General features: G+C 44.3%; 1 protein-coding gene across 1 annotated transcript in view; it reads left to right on the top strand.

Moving 5' to 3' along the window:
- The window catches only part of LOC103738938 (S-adenosyl-L-methionine-dependent tRNA 4-demethylwyosine synthase), a 109,021-nt gene that overhangs the window by 50,486 nt on the left and 41,975 nt on the right, over positions 1 to 16,560 (top strand). Inside the window, exons 12-13 of the mRNA XM_008839139.3 lie at positions 12,050 to 12,227; positions 14,206 to 14,341. Of these exons, the coding sequence (XP_008837361.1) occupies positions 12,050 to 12,227; positions 14,206 to 14,341 (314 nt within the window). The remainder of the gene's footprint in view (positions 1 to 12,049; positions 12,228 to 14,205; positions 14,342 to 16,560) is intronic.

The following is a 16,560-nucleotide window of genomic DNA, read 5'->3' as shown; positions in this document are numbered from 1 at the left end:
CTCTTGCGGTGATAAAATACCATGAACAAGGCAGCTTATAGAAGGCAGAGTTTGTTGGGCTTACAGTTCCAGAGGGATAAGAATCCATCATGGTGGGGTGGAATGGAAATGAGGCAAAGCTATGAACTGTCAAAGCCTGCCCCCCGCTTCCTCTAGCAAGGCCACACTTTAAAAAAAAATATTTTATTTCTTATTCTTTATGTGTATGAGTGTATTGCTTGCGTGTATGTATGTGCACCCATGTTGTACAGTGCCAGCAGAGGCCAGAAGAGCTGTGTTGATCTCCTGGAACTGGAACTAGAGTTATAGGTAGTTGGTAGCTGCCATATGGGTACTGGGAACTAAACCTGGGTCCTCTGCAAGAGCAGCCATTGCTCTTAACCACTGAATCATCTCTCCAGCTCCATGGCCACACCTTCTAAACCTCCACAAACAGTACCACCAACTGGGGTCAAGTTTTAAATAGTTGGATCCTATAGGGGACATTCTCATTCAAACTACCACATTCTTCCCTCCCTCCCTCCCTCTTTCCCTCTGTCCTTCCCTCTGTCCTTCCTTCCTTCCTTCCTTCCTTCCTTCCTTCTCTCTCCAAACAAATTGGTACATGTACACCACACACTGACACACATGCTCTCTTGCTTTCTCTCTTCCTTCCTTCCTTCCTCCCTCCCTCCCTCCCTCCCTCCCTCTTTCCCTCCCTCCTTCCTTCCTTCCTTCCTTCCTTCCTCCTTCTCTTTCTCTCTTTTTTTTCTTTCTTCTTTCGTCTTGTTATGTAGCCCACACTGGTCTGTCTCAGCCTGCTGAATGCTGGGATTGGCCAGTGAATACCTACATCTCACAAGATTCCAGGTATTGATGTTATTGAACTTGGGACCACACTTGAGAACCTGCTGTAGACGGGTGGGTTGGACTTGGTGGCTTTATGTAGTGACTGTAGTGTGCATCATATTGGTAGGTTGTCATGTGCTGTTTGAGCTCCCTGAGAAGCTGGCTGTGGAGGCTGGACTGTGAGTCCCCTCTGTTTCAGACCCAAGCATGTTTATCTCACGGTGTCCAGCAAGGGCCCTTGTCTAAGGATGGGCTGTCCCCTGGCTGACAGGGAGGAAAGAGAACAAAACATCCCAAGGCTAAAAAACATCATGCCCTTGAGAACACCTAGAAGATAAACTATTCCCAACAGAGATTACTATTGTTTATCCCATGAAGTAAAAGTGCCTGCTGCCCTATGTTGTGGCATATGGCTTTAATCCCAGTACTTGAGAAACAGAGATAGGCAGATCTCTGTGAGTTCAAGACCAACTTGGTCTTCAAAGCAAGTTCCAGATCAGCCTGGACTATAATATAAAACACATAATAAGACCCTGTGTCCAATCAGCCAACCAACCAACCGAGAGAAAGTGCCCAAAGTGGAAAAAAGCGAGAAATTCAGCCATGGGATGCTGTCTATCTGTCTGTTTGTCTGTCTATCTATCATCTATCCATTGTCATTTATTTATCCATGCAGTTATCTATTTATCATCTATGTATCATCTATCCATGCATCTGTCTTGTCTGTCTATCTATCTATCTATCTATCTATCTATCTATCTATCTATCTATCTATCTAATTATCTATCCATGCAATTATCTATTTTTCATCTATGTATCAACCATCTGTCCATGCATCTCTCTCTCTCTCTCTCTCTCTCTCTCTCTCTCTCTCTCTCCATCTCTCCATCCATCCACCCATCCATCTCTTGCTCTTTATTCTTTTAGTGGCTTGCTCTATACTTAAAAAATGCACCCATTCAAAACCAAAAGTGTAGCTATAGTAGATCATTCTCCAGACTACACAGAACAGTAAGTGACAGCTGTCAGCGATGATTTGAGATTTGTTAAATTTCTATGATCCTGTCTCCTCCAGCACTGAGGCCTTCTATGTCTTTCATTTATGCCAATTAAAATCAACAGAAGCTGTCTTATTATAGTGCTCTCATGGTGTTAACATAGATGAAGGTTAGTCATTGTCTTTCCGAAAATCAGGTGATTCTTCATGTGTATGTGCACATTTGTGTGTGTTTTTCTGTGTTCTTTTATGCAATGCTTTTTTTGTTTGTTTGTTTGTTTCTGGTCTTTTTGAGACAGGGTCTCCCTGTAGCCCCAGCTGCCCTGGAACTTACTATGTAGACCAGGCTGGCCTTGAACTCACAGAAATCTGCCTGCCTCTGCCTCCCCTGAATGCTGGGATTAAAGGCGTGTGCCACCATGCCTGGTCTGTTTTGTTTTTTGAGATGGTGTTTTTTGTAGTCCAGGCTAGCCTAAAACTCATTATGTAGCCAAGGATAGGATAACCTTAAACTTCTGATCCTTCTGTCTCCATCTCCCTACTGGGATGACTGGGTGTACATCATACTTGATTTGTGTGTTGCTGGTGATGGAAGCCAGGGCTTCATTCATACAGGGCAGGCATCTTTATATTGCATAAGTCTATTTTTGTTTTAGTGTCTAAAGAGACAACTGAATCCCTGATTAATGAGATGGTAGCAAAGGATGTGCGTTTCCTAGACCGCCATCCTGGAATGTCCCTGAGTGACCTGGGTCACAGGCAGATAGCATAGGGAAGCAGCCCTTAACAGCCAATGTTAATAAAGCATGTGAGGTGAGCTTGGTGGTGTGAGTTCTTTGTTACCTCTAAGCTCTGGGTTGAGGCTTCTGTGGAGAAGTGTGTGTCTACATGTGAGGTGAGGCATCTAGTTGTGACATCTGTTCTTCACCAGGGTCGATTCTGGCAGATTAGATAGGTGTTCACTTCCTGTCTCACCACTCCATGTACATTTGTTCTTAGAGGCAGACTGTTCTTAGGTTAAGGGCACATGAGTTCCTGCACTCCCCTGCCAGAACCTCCAGCAGCCTCTCAAGAAAGGACTGTCTGGTTGAGATTAGCTAGTAGGCAGCTCGGATGTTTCTTTTCTCATTTCCACAGCTTTTTTTAAATAGACAGAGTCTTACTTTGTAGCCCAGGTGCCGGTGCTAGCCGGCCAAAACGGACAGTACCTGAAAGGGGGAGTGAGGATTGAAAGAAAGGAAAGGAGACAGAAAAGATGCTTGGGAGGGCTCACAGTCAATACTGCAGCCCCGATTTATATCAGTTCTGCCTTTTTATACAGAAGAACTCAATTAGTTACAACTGCTGTTTTTTCCCCACCTGTATCTGAGGGTCAGGGAGCGGTCAGATCAAAGGCTTCCACTATTGCCTCAAGGTCAGGTGTTGTGAGGCCCTCCATATAAACATATTCCTCCTAATAAGGCAGATTAGATACTGGTGTGCATAATACACACTCAGTAAACAAGCCTGACACAGCTCAATGATTAGCGGCTCCCGACACCCAGGCTAGTCTCAAACTTATCCTCCTGCCTTAGCCTCCTGAGGACCGGAATGACAGATCTGACCCATCAAGCCCACTAGCAAGAGTGTTTAAAATTATATTGTCTTAATGGGAATGCAGGACATGACATCACAGGGTCAAAGCACAGAGTATGTTTATGTTCGAATAAATCTGGAGTAAGAGCTAGAAGTGGGGATAAACCCCAGGAATTCAATGGCTGCTGATTTTGTCCTTTTGAAAAAATTATTATAGCCGGGTATGGTGGCACATGCCTTTAATCCTGGATCTCTGTGGGTTCAAGGCCAGCCTGGTCTACATAGTGAGTTCCAGGACAGCTGGGGCTACAGGGAGACCCTGTCTCAAAAAGATTTAAAAAAAAAATTATTATCTTTATTTGTATGAGTATTTTGTATGCATGTATGTAATTATGTGTGCAGTGCCCACAGAGGCCAGAAGATGGTGTCAGATCCTCTAGAACTAGAGCTATGGATGTTTGTTAGCCACCATGTGGGTGCTGGGATCTGAACCAGGTCCCCACAGAGATTTGCCTGCCTCTGCCTCCTTAGTGGTGGATCTAACAGCGTGCACACCTGGCCTTGTTTGTTGGTTTTGAGACAAAATCTCTATAGCCCAGGCTGGCCTTGAACTCACTATGTATCTCAGGCTGACCTTGAGCTTGCAGCATTTATTTTGCCTCAGCCTCCCTAGTGCTGGGATTCCAGGCGTACACTGCCATACCCAACTCTAGAACCTGTGTTTTCCCCCCCAGATACATGGTGTTCATTGTTTGTGACTCAGGGGCCCTAGCCATCATCATTAGGCAGAACCTGCTTTTAATGTTTATTCATTTTATTTGTGTGTGTGTGTGTGCGTGTGTGTGTGTGTGTGCGTGTGTGTGTGTGTGTGTGTGTATGCCATTTGAATGCAGTACCAGCAGAGACCAGAAAAAGGCATCAGATCCCCTGGAGCTGGCATTACAGGTGATTGTGAGCTACCATATGGGTGCTGGGAACCGAACTGGGGTCCTCTGCAAGAGCAGCAAGTCTTAACTGCTGAGCCATCTCTCTAGTCCTGTATCTGCTCTTGAAACTAAGGTGCATATATGTAACTGCAGGTCTCATTTTGGCTCCTGTGACTCCTGAGATCTTACCAGTGCTTGGAGACTGGCCCGGAGAGCCTAATCTTGTTCCATGTTGAGTCTCCCTGGGCATTGAGACTGGCCTGGAGCATCTCATCTTGTCTGTTGTGTCTCCCTGGGCATGCCCCATGGGAGTATGCTTCCTTTTCTCCCTACCTGCCCTGACATTGTCCTATTACCATTCCCATGCCATTGTGCCATAACCCTGTGGCTCCCATGACTTAAGAAAACAAACCAAAGGAAATGTGAGTTTCTCCCTTCCTGATTGGAACACAGAATACATCTTCCTAAGTGGAAATGATATTTGAATTTCATTAGGTGACATCAAATAGATTCATTAGCTGGGTGTAGGACTGCACAGCTCTCATCCCAGTACTTGGGAGGCTGAGGATGGTGAATTTGAGCTCAGCCTGGACTACATAGTAAAACTCTGTCTCAGAAAACTGGAAAACTGGAGCGATGCATTAGTGGTTAGGAGCACTTAATGCTCTTACAGTGGACCTGAATTCAGTTCCCAGCACCCACGTGCGACAGCCTATAACTCTAGCTCCAAGGGATCTGAGGCCCTCTTTTGGCCTCTGCTGGCACTATGTACACACACACACATACACACAGACACAGACATATACAAATTAAGCAATCATTCAGAGCAGAGAAGGATCTGCAAAAGGAGTTGGTAATTTTATGGCCAGAAAGAAGCAAAGTACTGCAAACTTAAAAAGAGGAGGGAAGACATGTCTTTAAGAAAGAGAAGAAATCAAGACTCCAGAGACGACTCATTGGCCAAGAACACTTGCTGTTTTTGGCAAGGAAACAGTTCGAGTTCTCATCACCTGTATTAGGTGGTGTATAACCTCCTCTAACTCCAGCTCCAGGGGATCCGACACCCTCTTACATACATATACCTAGACGGAGACACAAAAAGAATTAAAATAATAGGGACTGGAGAGGTGGCTCAGCAGTTAAGAGCACTGGCTGCTCTTGCTAAGGACCTAGGTTTGATTCCCAGCACCCACATGATAGCTAACAACCATTTATAAATCTAGTCCCAGGGAATCTGATTGCCCTCTTCTGGCTTCCGCAGGCATTGAACACACATGGTATATCTACTTATATGTGGGCAAACACACATAAGGTAAAAATAAATAAGTTTATTTTAATTGTGAGTCTTTCTGTAAGAAACAGAATATTTTAAAATGAAATGGAGATCTTTTATAAAGGTTAAAACTCATTCAGTTTTGTACCTTACAGGGTTTATACTGAGTTCAATATTGTATAACTGTAGTAATTCAACTGTGAACCTAAAAATTTTATAGCCACTTTTGAAAGAGATATATCTTTGCTCTGGAAATTGTTATTATGTTAAAGCTGTAATGAAATACTTCTAAAAAATAAAAAAATTTCAAATTAACAATAATAAATATCTTTAAAAAACTGGAAAGAGAAACAGAAGCGCAGGGAGGGAGAGAGAGACAGGGATTTCTTAGTGCTGTCATTTAGGCATGAACTGATTAATTTAGTGTTAGTACATTTGACCAATTTCCATTTTAGTAATAGTGTGTCTTGTGTTTGTGGGAATACAAGTGTTCAGTTGCAACCAGAAATGCTTAGAAATAGGGTTCTTTAGTAAATCGCGAAGTATGCGTTTCCAAAGTCTTGCAGTCATTTCCTTCTGATGCTCTTACACTCTGGCCACCTCTACTCTGGCCTGCCTTTAGAGCTACACTCTTTTCATTCAAGGATTAATGTCAGACTGGGGATATGGCTCAGTTGGCAGAGTGCTCACCAAGCATGCATGAAGCCCTGGACACTGTCCCTATCATCATATAAACCAGGTGTGCTGGTAGAAGTCTGGAATCCCAGTACTCAGGAGGTGCAGGCAAGAAGATCAGAAATTCAAAGTCATTTTCGGCTACATAGTGAATTCAAGGTCACTCTGGGCTACATGAGATCCTGTCTCACAAACAAACAAACAAAAAAAACTATGTCCTTTACTCTGGCTTGAGGCCCTTTGTGTTTTAGCACTTCCCCACTCCCTACTCTGTGTGGAAGGCATCTGCTTTCTCAGGGGACTGGCTTAGTCATTTCATGATTTTATTTTTGAGGATGGGATGGCTCATGGGCATTGTTGGCCATTGTCTCTGGTTTTCCAACATTAGCACACTGGCCAGCCTTGGGCGGATTTTGAAGATATTCTCTGATTTTTTTTTTCCCAATGCTCCACTGTTCTGGGTCCCCAAGGCAATCATTGTCTCTTCAGCTCTTTGGGCCAGTCATTAAGATATTTTTCTTCTTGTGACCTTTATTAGCATCTCTTTTATGCACAAGCACAATTAACTATATATATTGATCAAAAGTGGGTCAGAACTTCCATGCCACTCAGCAAGTTTTCACACTGTGTCCTGCCCCTATGGAGTGCCACACTGACAGGCAGAAACAGCCTCAGAGAATCAGCCCAGCAACCCAAGTGTGCAAGTGAGCTGTCAGGACCGCCCTGGGTCCTGAAGACACAGAGATGAGAAAGACATAATTTGTTGCTTGTGTTTGAGTTTGGACTTAGAGCAAATATCCAAGGGTCTCCAGCAGATGGTGTTACAAAACAGGCATATTGCAGCCCACATCACAAGGAAGCATGGAGCCCAGGGAACACCTGCAGGTTGTTTTCTGAAATTTATTTATTAAAAAAAGAAAAAGCAGGCTGGAGAGATGGCTCAGTGTTAAGAGCACTGACTACTCTTGCAGAGGACCTGGGTTTGATTCCCAGGACCCACATGCAGCTAACAACCATCTGTAACTCCAGTTCCAAGGGCTTCAGTGCCCTCTTCTGACCTCTTCGAGCATTGCACAACACAGGTGCACTTGAAGTCACGGGTGCACATACATGCAGGCAAAACATTCATACACATAAAATAATAAATAAAAAAAGAAAAAGCCAATTCTGACATTGTTGGAGCTGGGAAGATGACTCAGTAAATAAAGTGCTTGCTGTGTAACCCACATAAGAAAGCTGGGCATGGTGGCACATGCATAGAATCCCAGGGCTGGGGAGGTAGAGGCAGGTGGATCCCTGCAGCTCCCTGACTAGCCAGTCCAGCTTACTGGATGAGCTACAGTCCAGTGAGAGACCCTGTCTCAACAAGGTAGACAGTGCCGTAGGACCAGCACCTGAGGTGGTCTGCTTCTCTATGCCCATGTACATCCACTTGCATCAACACACAAACACCTGATATTGTAAAGCATCTCCATCAAACCCTGTATTGACTTTCAGCTAGGTACAGCTCTGTGTAAGATCTGTGGCCAGGAGCTGTATTATTATGAAAAGGAAGAAGAGAAAATTTCATTTCTGATTAGCCCAAACTTTAGAAATGATACTTGAGCCAGGCATCATGAAGCTCACCTGTAGTCCCAGTCCTCAGGAATTTGAGGCAGGACACCTGAGGGTTCCAGACCATCCTAGGCTGCATGGTGAGTTTGAGGTCAGATTGGCCTACATAGTAAGACCCTGTCTCAAATTTTAAAAAAGGAGAAAACAAATTAAATACTATATGCCGGACAGTATACCACACTTGTATGTTACTTGGTTTTCTGCCGTAACCCCACATCCTACCTTCTTGCTTTGGCATCTTTCCATGGATAAAGTTTGCTTCTTAGTTCATCTTATGCCCATAGCTATTATGATTTGGGACTGGGAGGCTTCTCGGGATGAGGGAAATAGGAGAGAAGTTGGTTAACAACAACTAAGCTAGAACTGGAAATGGCTACAGCCTGGGAAACTGGATTGTATGCTTTTGTTTGTGTTTATGGAGGTATGTGTGTGTGCACGCATGCGTGTGTGTGTGTGAGAGTGGGCATGTTTGCGTGTGTGTGTGTGTGTGTGTGTGTGTGAGAGAGAGAGAGAGAGAGAGAGTGTGAGTCTGCTGTTGTCTGGTATTTCTTTCCCTTCTTCAGGTCTCCTTTAGATTAGAAATTCTGGGGCCTTTGTTCCCTCACAGGGTTCTCTGAGAACAGCAAATTTTTCCTTCTGACAGGAGGTTGAGCTCTGGAGGCCTTGCTTTGGGCTGAGCTACTGCTGTAGCCTCTGGCAATGAGTAGGAAAGAAGGAAGAGAGCTGAGGTTTTACATCTCCACACGTAGCACCCTTGACAGAATTAGGATATGCTTTAAATCTGTTTTTTTTTCAAAGGCTTTATTTTAAAATTTATTTTTGCAGTGTTGGGAATTGGACTTGGAGCCTCAACTCTACCACAGATCTATGCCCCATCCCCTCACTAGGGGATTCTAGGCAGATGTTCTACCACTGAGCCATACTCTTAGTCCTGTTTTGTCACTGGAAGTTTTAGGGTTTACTCAGTCTGGCCTCTGACAGCTCTAATAAATGGCTCAGCTACTCATCCTAAATAAGCAAAGTAAGTAGGCAAATCATAGTGAAAAGCAGAGGGGAGAGTTATTCAGTGGTGACATTGAGAAGAGGAACCAAAAGGTCCAGTGACCTTTGAAGTCCTTTGTGGTCTTTTCAAAAAACACGAGAGAAAACTTAAGCTCTCTGTCCTTCTGAGACAGGCTTTATTCACTTAAGATCATCTCCATCTTCAGGTCCTGACATGGTTTAAGGTTTAAACAGAGAGCAAGAGGTCTGCATGGCTAAGCAGTCCTGGTCAAGGTGTGGTCTTGCCCATCAGTGACCATCACTGTCTCAGCTCCAGTCTCTTGCAAGGTGGTCTGACAAGGTATCAAAACTGTGAGAGATCTCTTCCTGGGAGACAAGCTCCCCCTCTGGCTGCACCAGGCTCCAGCCTCTTCCTTCTAACATGAGACTCCTAGAGAAATGCTAATTTCTTGGAGACCATTGTTTTACTAATTCTAGTAGGCGAAAGGAAAGGCACTAGTGTCTACCTAAATTCGAACATCTTCATCCCTGCAAGAGGGTATAGTAGTGTAAGGGAGGTATTATAGTGTCTGCTTAGAATGCCTTCTCTCCTGCTTAGAATGTTTCAGCCTTAATGATCTTTCTCAGCTCCTGGGTGAGGAGCTAGAACTTTCTACCAGATCTTCTCTTATTGAACCCCATTTAAAATTTTTTATTTTAGAGCACGAGCATCCATGCGTGCATGCATGTGTGCGTGTGTGTATGTGTGTGTCTGTGTCTGTATGCGCTTGTTAGTGTGAGTGCCCACAGAGGCCAGAAGGTAGTGTCAGATGCCCTGAAGCTGGCGTTACAGGTGCTTGTGAGCTGCCTGACATGGATGCTGGGAACCAAACTTGAGTCCTCTGCAAGAGCAGCAAATACTCTTAACTACTGAGCCACCTCTACAGCCCCACAAACCCAAATTTGAACATTACTTATACATTCAGCTGATAGAGGTATAAGCCTCCATGTGTTTGAAATTGAACGTAATGGGTACACTTTCTCTCCCCATGGTATTTGCCTGAGGCTTCTTGGTAATTAGTTAGTTAATGTTAATTTTATCTCTGTGGAAGCTCAGCTGCTCAGGTTAAACACTCAGAACTAGTCCTGTGCAGGCCTCCCATGTCCATTTTCAATCAGTAGAAAACCTTACTATTGACAGCTTCTGAAGAGACTCAGGGGTGCTGCTTCTCACCAGCTGTGTCCCCACCCCTTCAGCTGTCAAACTGTCACCACCTTGCTCCATGTCCCCAACATGGCTCCTTTTTTGTTTTGTTTTGTTTTGTTTTTCAGTCAAGGTCTCATGTAGCTCAAACTGACTTCAAAGTTGCTGTGTAGCCAAGGATAACCTTGAACTTCTGCCTCTACCTCCTGACTGCTAGGAGAATGAAAGGTTTTGGGTTTCGAGTACAAGGGGGAGACTGGGAGTAAGGCATTTATTAGAATTATTAACACCAAAGACAGACATAGACAGCAGCATGGTGGGACTCTGAGGACAGTTCAAGCCCATGTGACAGAGTGGGAGGTCCCTTATAGTTTTTACAGGAAGTGAGGAGTAGATGGGAAGCAGACTTTGAAGTTTCCATTTTTGACTGGCAGTTGTCTGTTGCTGGGGTAACCAATGAATAGTCAAAGTAGGGGACTGGGGAAATGGCTCAGTGGTTAAGAACACTTGCTATTCTTCCAGAGGACCCATGTTTGATTCCCAGCACCCACATGGCAGCTAACAACTGTCTATAACTCCAGCTCCAGGGATCCAACACTCTCTTTTGCACGCATGTGGCGCAATTACATACATTGGCAAGACACTCATACACAAAAAAAAAAATAATTAAAAATAATTAAAAAAAAAAAGGTCAGGTAATCCACAAAACATCTTTCCTGGTCAGCCATTACTGGGGTCCACAGAGTAGGGAAAGCAAGAATCTAGAGAAGCATATTACTTTAGTTCTGGAAAACAAATAACCATAGTTAATGGGAATTGTAATAGTTAGCCAAAATGGAGGAGGTTTACAAAATGGTGGGGCCCTAGCTAACAGATTACAAGTGTTCAGGAACATGACGTGCCTGCTGGACAAGCACTCTAACTCCACCCCACCCCCACCCCCCATGTTAAGTATTAGGGGAACAGAAGGCAAGAGCCTTGACCAATGACATCAAACTGGCCTCTTGGTAGAGTTAGAATTTGAACCCAGTGCCTCTGATCCCCCTTGCATGTTCTAACCAATGCTTCACTGTCCCACAATCAGAGTTGGGGGTTAATTTTGCAGTTCAGAGTAAACCTGCCCTGCCCTTTCCTTCTGCTGCTTATAGGGAATTTAAAGTTACCCAAGCAATCTTAGGCTGAATGCTGGGTTGTCTTGGCAACACAGACTGAGTTTAAGGATCAAGTTTTATTTAAAACCTTGATTCACTTGAGTTAAATCTTAGATTTCAATAACGCAAGAAATGATTCACCCAAAAATACTGATCACACTTGGAATGTCAGTTAGACAGTCACACAAAAAAGATGTCATCCATCACTTTGAGATTTTTAACTTGCTTCGTGGTAGGTAGCTCTTGGGTGTATTCACTTGCATTTTTATATTTCCAAGTACATGGTTATGGTCTTTGTTATTGTTGTTGGGGGTGACATTAGTACATTAATATGTGGAGGCCAGAGGAGGACATTGGGTGTCCTACTCTATCACTCTCCATGCTGATTCCCTTGAGACAGGGTCTCTCACTGAACCTGGAGCTAGGCTGGTAGCCAGCAAATCCCAGTGGTCCTCCTATCTCCACCCCCTTTAGTGCTGAGTGTTACTGGTGTTTGCATGGCCACACCAGCTTTTTACCTGAGTGTTGAGATTAGAACCCAGGTCCTCATGTTTGCGTAGCAAGTGCATGCAAACCCACTGAGCCGTCTCTCCAGCCCCCATAGTCATTTCTTAAAAAAAGTTTCAAGGTGGGTGTGGTGGCTCATGCCTGTAATCCCAGCACTGAGACAGGAGGATACTGAGTTCCAGACCACCTTGGGGAACATAGTGAGACCCTGTTTAAGAAACAACAAACAGAATTTCTCCTCTAAAATAAAAGAATTATGAAGAAAAATGTCATCAATGCCCTCTGTGCCTTACTCCAAGTTCTTCACTGTGCTCTCAGGAGTGCCAGGGGTCAAGGCGGAGCGCTTTGAAGAGGGATTAGAGGTCAAACACTGTGCGCTGTCGCTTGTGGGAGAACCAATAATGTACCCAGAGATCAACAAGCTGTTGACGCTCCTCCATCATCGTGGAATTTCCACTTTCCTGGTCACCAATGCACAATTTCCTGAGGAAATCAGGTGAGCTTCCCAGTTCTTCAACCCAGTGAGAAGCTGAGTGTCAGTACACTCAGAAAGGTTTGTTTCCTTGTTCCAGGCAGATGCTGATCTGTGGGAGGTAGACCTGGCCCTGCTCTTCAGACTTCTGGCCTGGAACTCACTATGTAGCCCAGACTGGCCCCCTGAAGTTTTCCTTCCTCTGTGTCCTGAGTGCTGGGATGACAGACATATGCCTCCATAACCTGCTTTTATTTATATGAGCACTCTTTTAAAAACATTGCATTTTAATTAATTGTATGCGTGGGGGAGGGCATGATGCATGTGTGGAGGTCAGAGGACAACTTGTAGGACTTGATTCTCTCCCACCATGTGGGTCCTGGGGATTGCACTCAGGTCATCAGGCTTGGTGCAAGTGCTTTTATGAGCTATCTTGCTTGTTTTGTTTAAAACATTAAACAAAAAATGTTTTTTGTTTAATTTTTTATTTTTATTTATGTGTATGAGTGCTTTGCCGGTGTGTATGTAAGAGGGCATTGGATTCCTTTGAACTGGAGTTATGGATGGTTGTTAGCCATCATGTGGGTGTGGGGAATTGAACCTGGGTCCTTTGGAAGAGCAGCCCATGCTCTTTAACTGCTGAGCCATCTCTCCAGCCCCCTATGATAATGTTTTACTCAGAAATTTAAAATTAGAATGAAGGGTGAAATCATTGAAATTTTCACATTGGGCTTAAGGTTGTTTTCCCCAAATAATGACCCCATCCATCGTTCTAGGCAGTGGTATGGGGTTCTCAGACATAGGAATTATGACATAGCTAATTTGTGTGTGTATGTGCATCACGTGAGTATAGTACCTGCAGAGGCCAGAAGAAGGCCCATTATCCTTTACCTAGGAGAGGTTTGACTTAAATCCAATCCTTCTCTGGAAGCCTGGGTGTCGCTCTGAACCCTTTAGTTATGGCGTGCGACATGGCTGCTGCTTCCAGCTTCTTTGGAGATTCCTTCAGTGAAGGAATGAAGGTAGCCCTTGCCCCAGACGCCACACAGTTATGAGGTTCCAAACCTCTCCTGTCTGGGTGGCAGAGCTCTTGAGGAAAGTTAAGTTTTAAACCTGTTTAACTGTGCTGGACCATGGCTCCAGGTTTCAAGTTAGATTGCATCTTGTTTATTTTCCGTTAAAACCTAGTATTTGAAGAGGGAGGGACTTGTTTCAAATAATGTTTCGGGTTTATTACAGACTTGGTGGTAAGGCATTTAAAAATTAGCTAGAGCCATCCCATTGTGTGACATTATAAATTCATTGTGGGTTGGGGCTGTAACTCAGTGGTAAAATGCTTGCTTAACATATCACAAAACAGTGATGATGATGGTGATGGTCTTGGTGGTGGTGGTGATGGTGGTGGTAATGATGATAGTGATGGCTGGGGATGTAGCTCAGTGGTAGAGTGCTTGTCTAGCATGTGCAAAACCCTGGCTTCCATCCCTAGTACCACAAAATAATAATAGTAACAATAATGGTTGAGAGGGGGTGTCACTTAGTGGTACCTGCCTAGCATATGCAAGGCTGTAGGTACTATCCCCAGCACCACAGAATGATGATAACGATGATGGTGATGATGATGATGGTTATGTTGATGATGGTGACCGAGGGTGTGGCTCAGAGGCAGAGCTCTTGCCTAGCATGAACAAGGCCCTGAGATCCATTCCCAGCTTATAAAATAGTGATGATGATGGTGATGCTGCTGCTAATGCTGCTTCTGCTGATTGAGGATGATGCTCAATGGTTGAATGCTTGCCTAGCATACACAAGGCCCTGGCTTCCATTCCTAGCTTTGCCGGAAAGGAAAAAAAAAAAAAAAAGTACTTTGAACGTGTGGTCAAAGTACAAGCTTCTAGACCCAGTGAAATGTTCAGTCACCTCTCACAGATAGGAAACTTTATGTCATGAAAAGCATGATACAGGCATAATTTTCTGTTTCTTTTCTTTTTTAATTACCAAGGAACCTCATACCAGTCACTCAGCTGTATATCAGTGTGGACGCCAGCACCAAAGACAGTCTGAGGAAGATCGACCGCCCGCTCTTCAAGGATTTCTGGCAGCGGTTCTTAGATAGTTTAAAAGCCTTGGCTACAAAGGTAAAAATTACAACATCCTAAAAATAAGTAAATCAAGAGGGAAAATTAACAGATAAGTATGTTTGTTTCTTTTCTCTTTAAAATACAGATGTACTAAATCTTCAGTTTTTTCTAAAGATTCATTTTTAATTGTGTGTATTTGTGTGTGTGCGTGTGTGTGTGTGTATGTACTTACACAAGTGCAGTACCTGTGGAGGCCAGATCCCCTTGAGCTGGAGGTACAGGTGGTCCTGAGTCGCTCGGCCTGGGTGCTGAGAAGCAGTACGTGCTCTTAACCACCAGGTCATCTCTCCAGCCCCAAATTTTCGTTTTTTCAAAAAATTATATATTTATTATTGGGGAGGGGTCATGTGCATGTGCCGTTATGCAATGTGAAGGTTAAGGACAACTGTTCGGAGTCGATTTTTTCCTTCACCTTGTTGAGGAAAGTTCTCTCTTATGTGCCTGCCATTGAGTGCTCCAGCTATCTGGCCCACCAGCTTGGTGAGTCTGCTGGCTCTACTCCCTGTGTCTCTAGAAGTTCTGGGGTTTCAGATTCATGCCTCTGCATCTAGATTTCTAATGTGGGTTCTGGGGTTTGAACTCGCTACACTGAGTGCTTTTACCCACTGAGCCATCTCATTGACCTAGAAACTCTTCAGTTTTTTGGACTTCCTCTTCTGGGGAGCAAGGAACATTTCCCACTTGGTAGAGATTTACCAGATTCCTCCTGAGTGTGTTGGCTCTGTGTCCATTTCATGTCATCTGTCCATCATTTGTTTAAAGAGAGGATCACCCAAAGTTAGTACAGTGTGCTGGGTGGCAGCATGTCGCAAATGTACACGAATGTCAGCAGATGATGTATACTTAAGTATAAACTTAATTTCCTGTAAGTTCTAGAACCAAGTGTGTAAATTCATAAGTAACTCAAGCTCAGAATGTCAAATTCAATATCTGGGGCTAGAGAGATGGCTCAGCGGTTAAAGAGTGCTTTGCTGCTCACAAAGGACCTGAGTTTGCCACCCCCCCTTGTCCCTTAAGGACAGTAGCACTTTTTTCACTAATAGTTAACAGGCTCCTGGCCCTTGGCTCACTAAGACTTAACAGTCTTCTTCAGCTTTTGTTGATCAGAGGCTTGAGGAGAGGCGAGTCTTCCCCCAGGATGCTGGGAGCAGACCTATAAGACAGCTGTTTCTGGAATGCCAGGGACAAGTTGTCTGCCCCTCCTCTGTCTCTGCACACATCAAAGGAGGCCTGTTACTGGGCCAGTCTCAAAGGCCTTGGGCAGTGTGCTATTTTTTTAACTACATGATGGGAAAATTCCTGTGTGTTTGCGCTGCTTGAGCACGTATCATATGTAAACTCTGTGTGAACTTCAGATGCTGAGCTTCCAATAAAGACTCTCAGGAGGGCAGTGAAAGCACTTTTGAGCTTGCACAAGCTGGGGGTCCCTTGTGGTCTGAGTTCAGTTTTTTGGGAACAGACTTATTTCAGTTTTTTCAGCAGGCTTCTATATTGGGCAGCTGACAACTGTCCATAACTCCAACCCCAGGGGATCTGACTTCTTATTTTGAGATGTCATCTTACTGTTTTGTCCAGACAAACCTTCAAAGGGAAAGCTTCCTGCTTTGTTTTGTTTTGTTTCATTTTGTGGTGCTGGGGATAGAACCCAGGGCTTTACAGATGCTAACTAGGTGCTCTACCACTGAGCCACACCCCCACCCCCTCACTGGAGGATTCTAGGCAGATGCTTTACCACTGAGTCACACCCCCAGCTCCTCACTGGAGGATTCTAGGCAGGTGGTCTACCATTGAGCCACACCTCAGACTCTCTCCTGGTTTCCCAGAATGGCCTTGATTTTAGTCAAGTCTTCACTTGTTGCTGAGACAGGAGATGCTGAGCCTGAAAAGTGGGACTCAGTTCATTGAGTCTAAGCAGCAGAGTGTAACAATATGACACAGGTTTGAGATTGTTGCTGAGGCTTTGCCCTCAGTCATTTGGGGGCCAGGCATCAGTAGAAAGACTTTGTAACTTTACTATATTCCTTTGGTCAACCTTTTCCACAAAGTGAACCTTTAAGTGACTGGCCTTTGATGCCCAGTTCAATTGTGATTGCTCTGGTGTCTCTGTGATGGAAATGCAGTAACTTAACATTTTACAATGTTTTCTATCCTCGGAACCTTTTGATAGACACTCACTATGTCTCTTTGTGACTGTTGGAGCAAAAATTTCCTTAGAC

This window comes from Nannospalax galili, unplaced genomic scaffold, assembly GCF_000622305.1.
Source record: "Nannospalax galili isolate Female #2095 unplaced genomic scaffold, S.galili_v1.0 scaffold899, whole genome shotgun sequence".
NCBI classification, from domain to species: domain Eukaryota; kingdom Metazoa; phylum Chordata; class Mammalia; order Rodentia; family Spalacidae; genus Nannospalax; species Nannospalax galili.
The sequence above is the reverse complement of the archived record's forward strand: the minus strand, read 5'-3'. Positions and strand labels throughout refer to the sequence as shown.